This window comes from Rhincodon typus, chromosome 20 (genome assembly GCF_021869965.1).
Source record: "Rhincodon typus isolate 14 chromosome 20, sRhiTyp1.1, whole genome shotgun sequence".
NCBI classification, from domain to species: domain Eukaryota; kingdom Metazoa; phylum Chordata; class Chondrichthyes; order Orectolobiformes; family Rhincodontidae; genus Rhincodon; species Rhincodon typus.
The window spans coordinates 46,749,386-46,761,261 of record NC_063351.1 but is presented as its reverse complement, the minus strand read 5'-3'; the positions used below and the strand labels follow the sequence as shown (position 1 = coordinate 46,761,261).

Below are 11,876 nucleotides of genomic sequence, written 5' to 3'. Positions count from 1 at the left end.
CTTGGTGGAGGAGTGGGGATTGGTGATGGGAAGAAGTGGGAGAGGCAACTGTGGAGCTGAATACACTCTTGTCCTGACTTCACACAGACACTACAAACACTGGGCAGGGCACAGTACTCAGGGGCAAATTGTTTTGGATTCTGTTGGTTGGGGGGAATGGCCTCTCAGGGGAGAGCAGCAGCAGCTAGGGCAGTGGCACCTCATCTGGCGCTGGTGTACAGCAGGGACGGTTAATGTGTAGGTCAGTATCGAGAGGGGGTCTCTATGGTCAGACACAATGAGACATTTCTGTGGCCACAGGTGAAACTCCAGGGCAGTGTGCTGCCTCCCTGGTGCCAGGGTGAAAGATGTCTTTGAGCAGGCACAGGGCATTAGGAGGGTCAGCAGCCAGAGTCTGTGGTGCACATTGGTACTAACAACATCGGCAGAAGGAGAGATGAGGTCCTGCAAAGGGAGTTAGGGAGGAAATTAAAAAGGAGGACCTCAAGATTTGCAATCTTGGGATTACTCCCTTGCCATGCATCAGTGAGGCTAGGAATAGGAAGGTATTCCAGTTAAATCTGTGGCTATATAGTTGCTGTTGGAGGATCATTTGGGATTTCTTCCAGGGCAGGAGGGACCTGTACAAAAGACCTGTATGGGTTGCACCTGAACTGGAAGGGCATCAGTATCCTGGCAGAACAATTTGGTAGTGCCACTCGGGAATGTTGAAACTAGTGGTTGGAAGGCGGGAACTAGAGCAGAACTGTGGAGTGATTGAGAAGAAGGTAGAGGTTAAGTCAAATCTAATAGCAAGAACAGGTAGGGCCAGGTTAATGAACATGGCGGGATTGCTGTTGCCTGGATGGGAGTCTATTAGCTATGAGGGAGAAGTTGCGTAAACTTGGATTGTTATTGCTAGAACATCAGTGGCTGAGGGACGACCTTACAGAAGGATATAAAATGATGAGAGGCATGGATAGGGTGGACAGTTGGACTTTCTCTTCCAGGGTAGAAACGTCTAGTACTAGGGGACATAGGTTTAAGGTAAGAGGGGGACAGTTTAAAGGAGATGTACAAGAAAGGTATTTTACGCAGAGGGTGGTAGGTGCCTGGAACACGCTGCCAGAGGAGCTGGGAGAAGCAGATATGATAACAATGTTTAAGTAGCATTTAGATAGACACATGAACAAGCAGAGAATAGAGGGATACAGACCATTTGCAGGCAGATGGGATTAGTTTAGAATGGCATCATGGTCAGCACAGGCATGTTGGGCCGAAGAGCCTGTTTCTGCGCGGTTCTACTTTCTATGAAACGCTGTCTATAGTTTGGAAATTAATTGTGCTGCTTTGGCCAGTCTGGCAGCTGCTAGAATAATTTCAGCACAGTTTGGTAATCGACTCTTACACACAGTCTGTTTCACGCATTCTGACACACAGAACAACAACCTCAGCTAATATTTAAATAGCATCTTTTCACATCAAAAGATGGGAGGCTTCGTGGCACAGTGTGAGCCAGAAGCTTTAGGTTCAAGTCCCACTGCCGGACTTGATGGCCACAGAAGGTACATTTATAACTGGGTGAAGCAGATCAGTTAGCAGCCTGTAAATCTTTTCAGTATGTTTGTGGCTGGTAGGAAGAGCAGGAGGGTTCCTGTGAACTGTGTACTAGCTGCACTACTGTAATCACCCCATGTTCCCCAAGGGACTCCATGTTTGTGCCATAAGTTCCAATGGAAGCAACCTCCCAGCTTCAGGCTCCCACTGGAAGAGGAATGTAAGCAATAGGGAGGAATGAGGCCATGGAGCATGACAGGTGAGATATTTCAAATGGAGACATTGCTTGGATAGGACTGTACCAGTAAGGTGTACTCAGAGCCATGCTTTCCAAACCTCGTTATGTAGCAGCCTTTAACTCCCTGCTATTCCAGTCTCCAGTTAAATAAAAACCGAAAGAACTGCGGATGCTGTAACTCAGGAACAAAACCAAAGTTGCTGGAAAAGCTCAGCAGGTCTGGCACCACCTGTGAAGGAAAAAACAGAGTTAACGTTTCAGGTCCAGTGACCCTTCCTCAGAACTGATGGTGGCTGGGAAAACGTCAGTTTATATGCAGAAAATAGGGAGGTGGGTGGGGTAGGGAGTAAACGATAGGATAGAGCCCAAAGAGAGAGAAAGACAGTTGGACAGACAAAGGAGTTGCTAACGATCAGGCTGGGAGGGTGAATAATTGTCAATGGGGACTGTTAGTGACTAACAACAGGGAGTGTGTAATGGCAGGCTATGTGGTAACAAGGCCTGGTGGGTGGGGTAGGGGGCTGGGACACGGGAGAGTTTAGGCCCTAAAACTATTGACCTTAATATGAGTCCGGAGGGCTCTATCTTATCGTTTACTCCCTACCCCCACCCACCTCCCTATTTTCTGCATATAAACTGACGTTTTCTCAGCCACCATCAGTTCTGAGGAAGGGTCACCGGACCCAAAACGTTAACTCTGTTTTCTCCTTCACAGATGCTGCCAGACCTGCTGAGCTTTTCCAGCAACTTCGGTTTTGCTCCTAATTCAGTTCACTGATAATACTTTTTAGCAGAAGGCATTGTCAATCCCCGCTCACCTTTCCCCCTGTGCTGTGCAGGGGTTGGGTTAGCTCAGTCTATTGGACAGCTGCTTTATGATGCAGAGTGATGCTAACAGCGTGGGTTCACTTCCCTCATTGGCTGAAGTTACCATCTCCTCTTCAACCTCTCCCCTCACCTGAGGCATGGTGACCCTCAGGTTAAACCACCACCAATCCTCTCTCTCTCTGTCTAATAACAGAGCAATCTTCTGGGACTTTAGCAGCTTTACTTTATTCTGTGTCAAACAGCTAAGATCCTATTTGCTTTAACCAATTATTGTCTCACTTTTTCTTTTCAAAATTTATTTAAATTCCCTTTTACTTTTAAAAAGCTAACATTTTCCAAATGGTTTCTGTAATATTAACCAAGCAAGCTACGCCAAATGTTGTTTAGTCTCCAGTGTCGACTGTGTGCCACAGAACTGGATCAGCTGGTGGGTAGCAGTGTATTAACAGAAGCATACTGGTACAGTCTCCTTGAACATTGTGTATTTGCTTTGAAGCTGGGAAAGAAAACAGCATTATCTAATAACGCAAACAAAACTATGCGGACAATACAGGAACATTGGAAATACAAAACTGTGTGTGCTGCTGGTGGCGTAGAGTGAAAGGGAAGAGTCATACTGGACTTGAAACGGAGTTTCTGCAGCGCTTTTTTCTTGCATCTGCAGCACCCACAGTTCTTTGCTTTCCTATTAACTTAGTCCTTAATATCTTAAATTGGCAGATAATGCATTTAGTCCAGTTATCAGGTTGACAGGTTTGCAAATTCCACAGGATCTTATGTCCTGGTGTGTTTTTTTTTTAAAAATAGTATGTCAGTGAGTATGTGCAATTGACATGTTTTGAAAATGGCACTCAAATTTTGCAGGGTGGCCATTTGTTTGAACGTTTTACTGTCGTACTTTGGGGTGTGTCATCCATCAAGTTAGTCCTGCTTTTAGATTGTGGTTTGATGGAGAGACTTTGCATTCCCATTGTGTGTGAGGGAGAGGGATGACATACTGAATATTTATTTTTCTCAGGACCATCTGGACTTGGCTGACAGTGGTATCATGATCACACCAGCGGGCTGATAATTTAGGGGCCCTCGCCAAAACTCTGCAGTCCCACCACGGCACCTGGTGAATTTCTAATAAGAGGTCAGGAATATAGAGACTAATCTCAGTAATGTGACCACTATTGTTAAATGGAACTCTGCTGTTTTCAGCCAGTCGGGTCTGCGTATGACTCCAGATTTACTCCAATGTGGTTGACTCTTAGCAAACAGGCAACAAAAGCTAGCTCTCTCAGAAATGCCCCACCTCCCATGAAAGAAACTTTGTTCTGTCCCCTACTCCCTACCAACCTGTTGTATTTCTTGCCTACCTCAGCTTTTCCTGAGGAACTGAGGGCTTTGATACAAATGAGTAAATCAGGGGGCTGTTCTGGGTGAGGGACGGGTGTCAGAATAATGTGTTTCGTTATTTAAAGAAAAATTTTTACAGCATTCAACTCAATCACCTTTTTAGTTTCCTCTCCAGATTTTTCAAATCTGAATTCCAATTCTCAACGGAGTCGTGGTAGGATTTAGTAAAGGTTCTGGGGTCATTCATTCTTGTCTCTGGATTACTCTTTCTGTAGCATTCTCATCACACACTTAACAAACTAATTCCCACATTGTTTAGCAAGTTATTTGCTTCGTTGCTAACTTAACTAATCCAGTGTTTTATCTGGAAAGAACCCTCTAAGAGTCAGTAGCTTTTGCACGTTGCAGATTTTCTTTCCCCCACTCCTTTCACAAACAAATAATTAATTTCGAGATTTCAAATGCCAATCTTTAGCAGTTGTTCTGAGCAAGGTCAAGCTGAGCTAGAAAACAATGTACTAAATTATGTTGAGCAAGATTGAGGTAAACGTGTGCAGATAGTTGATAAAGTTGTTAGGCATCAGGGCATTTTTAGAACAAAATGTTCCCATCATACTTTCTTATTTCCCTGATGGAATGTTGCTTCTCACTCTTCCACATTGTACAGCACTGAATAGACCTTTTGAAGTGTTGGATCTTACCTTCATCTTTGAGTGGCATTAAGTTTACCCTCTGTGGACTTGACCTTAGACTTTGTAACGAGTCCTGCTTGGCAGTTGACTGATGTAGTGGAACACCATCAAGTGGATGAGACTGGATGCTGGGTTAGAAATAAGATTTTTCCCCAGTTTCGGAGGGAGTTGAAATCTGAGGCCCAGCAAGCCATTAGGAAAGTGAACAAAAACAGAAGTTGCTGGAAAAGCTCAGCAGGTCTGGCAGCATCTGTGAGGAGAAAACAGAGTTAACGTTTCGGGTCTGGTGACCCTTCCTCAGAACAGAAAGTGAATGCTGAATTAACCTTTCTTATAAAGAGACTAATAAAGAGTTAGTACAATTATAAAGGACCTGGATGGGACTGTATGCAGTTTGCACCTAAGGAAGGAAGTATTTGCCTTAGAGGGTGCATTGCAGCAGTTCACTAGACTGATTCCTGGGATGAGGGATTTATTCTTGAGGACAATGACTGGATGTAGGCCTATGTTTTCTAAAGTTTAAAGGAATAAGAGATGATTTAATGAAACCTATAAAACTCTCACAGTCTTATTAGAGTAGATACTGACAAATTGTTTCCCTTGGCTGGGGAATCTCGAGCTTGGAATTTCAGGGCTTAGAATGGGACAGCTGTTTAGGATTGAATTGAGGAGGAATTTATTATAATCACATGAAGTTTTGGGACTATGGAATGAACATTATGTTCCGATAAATTGTATCAAGAGCCTTGTACCTTTCAATGACTACTCCTTAGCTTGAGTACGCCTCATCAAAGACCACCCAAGAAGCTGCATATTAAGATCTCAAGTACGTTATCAATTGTCCATTCTCTTGACCTTGTCAGATGTTTATGAAGAGATGAGAGAATTCTGTGACCGCAAGAATTCAGCTTTTCCTTTGAAAAGCTAACAGATGGTCAGGAGTAGTATTTTGGAATTAAGGCTTTTACAAGACTGTGTTGTAATGTTGGACTCCAGTTGCACAGGGGTCCGATCATATTGAAGCTCAGGCCTTGATTCGTTTTTGTGTTCAAACCCTTGAGCCCAGATCCTTGGGATTGAGACTTGAGGATGCTACTGACTGTGCCACAGGCTGCCAAAGCTGAGGACCCTAATGGTGACTGTGGAAATGCCAGTCCTGGCTAGTTCTGCCTGTCAATGTGTGTCTGGCTAGACACAGCCTGCCTTTATCACTGCCTTTTTAATTCAACGATGCTGAAACCAATTGTAGCTTTCAGGTGCAACAAGAAGGACCAAATATGGGAACTCGGTTTAAGTCTAGGCAGGAAATGTTGAGGCTAAATTGAAGTTTCAGGCACCATCCACCATTAGAACTGAGAAGTTCTTCAGCCAGAGGGTGGTGAATCTGTAGGAATTGCTGCAAAAGGCTGTGGACACCAAGTTACACCTAGACAGAGGTAGATAGGTTCATGATTAGTAAGGGCATCAACATCGTCGTGGTATTATTGCTGGACTGTTAATGCAGTGACCTGGGTAATGTTCCGGAGGCCCAGCTATCAAATCCTGCCACGGCAGATGGTGGAATTTGAATTCAATTAAAACCATGGAATTAAGAATCTAAAGATAAAAACACCCATCTGGTTCACTAATGTCCTTTAGGGAAGGAAACTGCCATCCTTACCTGGTCTGGCCTGCATGTGACTCCAGACCCACAGCAATGTGGGTGACTCTTAACTGCCCTCTGGGCAATTAGGGATGGGCAATAAGTGCTGTCCTAGCCATCAATGCCCTTGTCCTGTGAATGAATGAAAAAAAATTAAAAGTGACAGTGAGAAGACAGGAGAGTGTGATCATGAAACATATTGGTCATGATCGAATGGTGGAGCAGACTCGATGGGCTGAATGGTCTAATTCTTCTGTATCTTTTTGGTCCAGGTGCTAAGTATTGATTATTCCTTCTATCCTTAATGGATCAAACACACTTTCACCTCACTTTGGTGATTATCTATGGTATTTGCAGCAAAAGTTTATTTACAGTGCATGTTGGTGATTGTCGGGAAGTTGAGGGTGAAGTCTAGAGGCTGGAGGTTTCCCGCCATTCCCATCCTCTCCCATATGGCCTTCCCTGATAATGGATTGATTGGTTGGGCAGGTTCCAGTGGGACTGTACCCAAGAGGGTAGCAACATCTTCGCAAGAGGAGCGGTTATGGAGGGAGAAACATTGTGATTCATAACAGCGTACCTCAGCAATAATGCTAACTTTAAAAATTATATTTGTCACAAAACAAACTTAACTCTCCAACAATTGAAAACCCAGTTTCTCCAGTGGCAATAGAGTTGGCACTGTTACAGAATTAAACTTTGAAAGGTTGTTACAATTATTTTCCCTCACTCCTGACTCATTAGGAATGTGCAGAAATGTGAAAACTTTTGTAATAATTATGAAAAAAAAAACTTCTTTTCGTTACTACTTCCATTTGTAATTTTTGCCTGGTACAAGCAGTAGCTTGGCTCAGTTTAATCTTACACTCAATCCTGGGTTACAGCCCCACAGTAACTTGCATTCTTATGGAGCTTTTACTATAGTAGCATGTTCCAAAGTTGTACAGCAGAGAAAGGTGACACTGAGCTAGCCATCCGAGGTGTCAATATGCCCGATAACCGGAAACTTGGACGAAAACATAGTCTCGGAGGAGCACCTTGGAGGTGTGGAGAGAAAAGGAGAGTCTTAGGGAGAGAATTCCAGAGCTGACAGCTATTAATGGTGAGCGATTCGAGTTGGGTATATTTAAGAAGTCAGACTTAGCTGTTGGAGATTCCCAAGTTAGAGCGGAGCAAGGTCATGGAGGGATTTTATAAAAGCAGATGAGAATTTTCAAAATTAATGCTTTCAAATGTATAAAAATTTGCTTGGACATGGGCATCGTGGACTGTGCCAGCATTTATTTCTCTTGAGAAGGTGGTGGTGAGCTGCCTCCTTGAACCGCTGCAGTCCATGTGCTGTGGGTTGACCCTCAATGCCCCTAGGGAGGGCATTCCAGGATTTTGACCCAGCGACAGTGAAGGAACAGCGATATATTTCCAAGTCAGGATGTTGAGTGGCTTGGAGAGGATCTTGCAGGGTTTGGTGTTCTGCTGCCTTTGTCCTTCTAGATGGAAGTGGTTGTGGAATGTCACTTTGTTGGGAGTCAGCATGGGGCTGATGAGCAAATGGCATTTGGTGTGAATTGGGACACAGCAGAGTTTTAGGAGGTGGAAGCTGTTTAGGAGTGTGTGTTTAGCTGGTCTTGAGCTAAGCTGAATAAATTGTGGGTACTTCTTATTGGAGCTGTCCTTGTTTAAATCAGACTCCAATTTGTTTATTCAGATGTAGAAAAAGTCCTGTCGCAGCCCTTCTTTGAAATATACCCAGGGATCTTTCACATCTGCCTGAGTCACCACTGAGCTGGCCAATGGCTCAGATGTGAGCCCACAACAGACTAATGCACGTGTTAAAAATACAAAGCTTAACAGAAACATAATTGGACAGAAAAAATGTGATTGACTGGATCTGAAATGCTTTGTGACATCCTTTGAGAGGTGACTGTACAAATTCATGTTCTTGCTCCCAAGGGAAGTTTGCATTTATATAGCGTTTCTCACCACCACCAGACGTTGCAAAGTGCTTTACAGCCAGTTTTAGAAATGTGGTTACTATTGCAGTGGAGGTAACGTGAGAGCACAGCAAGATCCCACAAGCAGCAAAGTGGTAATGAGCAGATAATCTGTTTCCTAGTGATGTTATTGGAGGGATAAATAATGGCCAGGATCATGGATCACTTCCCAACTTCTCTTCGAAATAGGGTCATAGGATCTTCCTTTATGGCTATCTGAACGCACAAATGGGGTTTAACTCAGAGTAGCCGATGCTGGAACAATGACAGAGAATGCTGGAGAAACTCAGCAGATCTGGCAGCATCTGGAGAGAGAAACAGAGTTAACGTACATGAATAAGAAATGTTTGGAAGGATATGGGCCAAGTGCAGGCAGGTGGGACTATTTAGTTTGGGATTATGGTTGGCATGGACTGGTTGGACCAAAGGGTCTGATTCTGTGGTGCATGACTCTATGAATAGGAGATGTCTTTTCCCTAGGGCTGGGGATTTCAAGACTAGGGGGCACATTTTGAAGGTGAGAGGAAAGAGATTTAAAAATACATGAGAGGCAAAGTTTTTACACAGAGGTTGGTTTGCATGTGGAATGAACAAAGAACAAAGAAATTTACAGCACAGGAACAGGCCCTTCGGCTCCAAGCCTGCGCCGATCCAGATCCTCTATCTAAACCTGTCACCTATTTTCCAAGGATCTGTATCCCTCTGCTCCCTGCCCATTCATGTATCTGTCTAGATACATCTTAAATGACGCTATTGTGCCCACCTCTACCACCTCCGCTGGCAACACGTTCCAGGCACCCACCACCCTCTGCGTAAAGAACTTTCCACGCATATCTCCCTTAAACTTTTCCCCTCTCACCTTGAAATCGTGACCCCTAATAATTGAGTCCCCCACTCTGGGGAAAAAGCTTCTTGCTATCCACCCTGTCTATACCTCTCGTGATTTTGTAGACCTCAATCAGGTCCCCCCTCAACCTCCGTCTTTCTAATGTAAATAATCCTAATCTACTCAACCTCTCTCCATAGCTAGCGCCCTCCATACCAGGCAACATCCTGGTGAACCTCCTCTGCACCCTCTCCAAAGCATCCACATTCTTTTGGTAATGTGGCGACCAGAACTGTACGCAGTATTCCAAATGTGGTCGAACCAAAGTCCTATACAACTGTAACGTGACCTGCCAACTCTTGTACTCAATACCCCGTCCGATGAATGAAAGCATGCCGTATGCCTTCTTGACCACTCTATCGACCTGCGTTGCCACCTTCAGGGTACAATGGACCTGAGCACCCAGATCTCTCTGTGCATCAATTTTCCCCAGGGCTTTTCCATTTACTGTATAGTTCACTGTTGAACTGGATCTTCCAAAATGCATCACCTCGCATTTGCCTGGATTGAACTCCATCTGCCATTTCTCTGCCCAGCTCTCCAATCTAACTATATTCTGCTGCATTCTCTGACAGTCCCCTTCACTATCTGCTACTCCACCAATCTTAGAACTTCCTAAGGAAATGGTGGATGTGGGTACAATTAAAACATTTAAATAAGTTCATGAGTAGGAAAGCTTTGGAGCGATATGGACCAAGCGCAGGCAGGTGGGACTAGTTTAGTTTGGGATTATGGTCGGCATGGACAGGTTGGACCAAAGGGTCTTTTTCTGTGCTGTATGACTATAACGTTTCAGTCTGGAATGACTTCTTCAGAGGGTCAGAAGATGGGGTTTAAAGTTGCAAGCAAACAGTGCAGCTTTCTCTCAGTACTGCTTGGGAGTCTCAGACTTATCTGTGGTGCTTAAAGCCTGGAGTGGCTGTTGAATTTGGAGCCTATTGGCTCAGAGAGGAGAGTGCTATCCACTTGAGCTATGGCTGACACTGTTGGTTAGCCTTTTGTCTTGTGTATCTCAGGGAGCCCCTGTGGCAGAAAAGTTTAAATCTAATGAATGATTGGTGGAGTTGCTGCCTTGTTAATGAGGTCTTAACGTTTTGATTTTGTTGATCCCATTTCTTTAGGATACCATTGTTGATCCGTTCAAGCTGACTGACCAATCAGCAGCAGGAGAGACCTCATCCTGTGCTACGGCCTGCAGTGTACCAAGCAAAAAATGCTGCTGAAGTTTTCCACCCTGTGCTTACTCCGATAACCAGGGAACGCAATGTCAAGGAATGATTAGAAGTGAAAATGAGCCAGAGATTCTCCCACAGTGGTCTGAGCTCTGCCGAAATGAAGTTAAATCTGCCTGTGGCCAAGCCACGCTGACATCCTGACTTGGTCGGAAAGAAATAGAAACTTAAAAGTTCTGAAAACGCTGTCAGTTTGGCAGCATCTATGGAGAGAGGAGCAAGGTTGCCGTTTCAAATCAGAATGAGTCAGATTCAGATTCGAGGCTTTAACTCTGCTTTAAAATAAAAACCAAAAGAACTGCGGATGCTGGAAGTAGGAGACCAAAACAGAAGTTGCTGGAAAAGCTCGGTAGGTCTGGCAGCATCTGTGGAGAGAAATTAGAGTTAACGATCCAGGTCGAGTGACCCTTCCTCAGACCTGATGGTAGCTAGGAAAATGTCAGTTTATGTGCAGATGATAGGGTGGGGAGGAGGGGCTAAGGTGTAAATGATAGGTGGGGATAGAGCCCAAAGAGAAAGAAGAGCATTGGACAGATAAAAGAGTGGATAACGATCAGGACAGGAGGGTGAATAGCTGTTAATGGGGACTGTTAGTGGCTAACAATAGGTGGTGTGTAATAGCAGGCTATATGGTAACAAGGCCTGGTGTGTGGGGTGGGGCACTGGGACATGGGAGAGTTTAGGCCCTAAAATTATTGACCTCAATATTGAGTCCGGAGGGCTGTAGGGTCCCCAAGCGGAAAATAAGGTGCTGTTCTTCCAGCTTGCGCTGAGCTTCACTGGAGCACTGCATCAAGCCTGAGACAGAGATGTTGGCCAGGGAACAGGGTGGTGTGTTGAAGTGACAGGCAACAGGTAGCTCAGGATCTTTTTTGCGAGCAGAACCCAAGTGTTCTGTGTTAATTCTGCTTTTTTGTCCTCATAGATGCTGAGTTTCTCCAGCACTTTCTGTTTTTATTACAGATCTCCAACATCCACAGTATTTCAGGTTTGTTTTTAAGGGAGTTAAGAGTTGACACCAAGTCCCACATTTTGTCACACACTGAGAACTGGGACTATTGAGACCCACCTTGTGCTTTTCACTCAAGATGCAAGCTGTGGTTTCAGGCCACAATCGGCAAAGCCTAGAAATTCACTGTTCGGGACTTTTGCTCTGTCACAAATAATTTTCATTGCAATAAAAGAACCTTACTGTCTAACCAATAATGTGAGTCTGTTACTAAGTAACCTTACCACTCAAGTTAACTAGATTGCAGTCTGCAAGTCAGCTCAAAGGATGATGAGATTTACTGACAAGTTTCAGAGCGTTACGATGTATGAGCTGACGGCCTTGTTTTATTCCCCTTCGTTTTCTCCATCTACCAGCCCCATTGGTGGCCTGTCCATTTTAACTCTGGCTCTGAGTCACCAAGTCATGTCCTCTTGAGCCCAGGATGTAGGCTGCCACTTCACTGCGGTATTGAGGGAGTGCAGCATTGCTGGAGACCCAC

General features: G+C 44.5%; 1 protein-coding gene across 1 annotated transcript in view; it reads left to right on the top strand.

The window, feature by feature from the left end:
• as3mt (arsenite methyltransferase) overlaps positions 1 to 11,589 on the top strand; it is a 41,475-nt gene extending 29,886 nt beyond the window's left edge. The window contains exon 11 of the mRNA XM_020526698.2: positions 10,276 to 11,589. Within this exon, the coding sequence (XP_020382287.1) occupies positions 10,276 to 10,377 (102 nt within the window). The 3' untranslated portion in view covers positions 10,378 to 11,589. The remainder of the gene's footprint in view (positions 1 to 10,275) is intronic.
• The last annotated feature ends 287 nt before the right edge of the window (positions 11,590 to 11,876 follow it).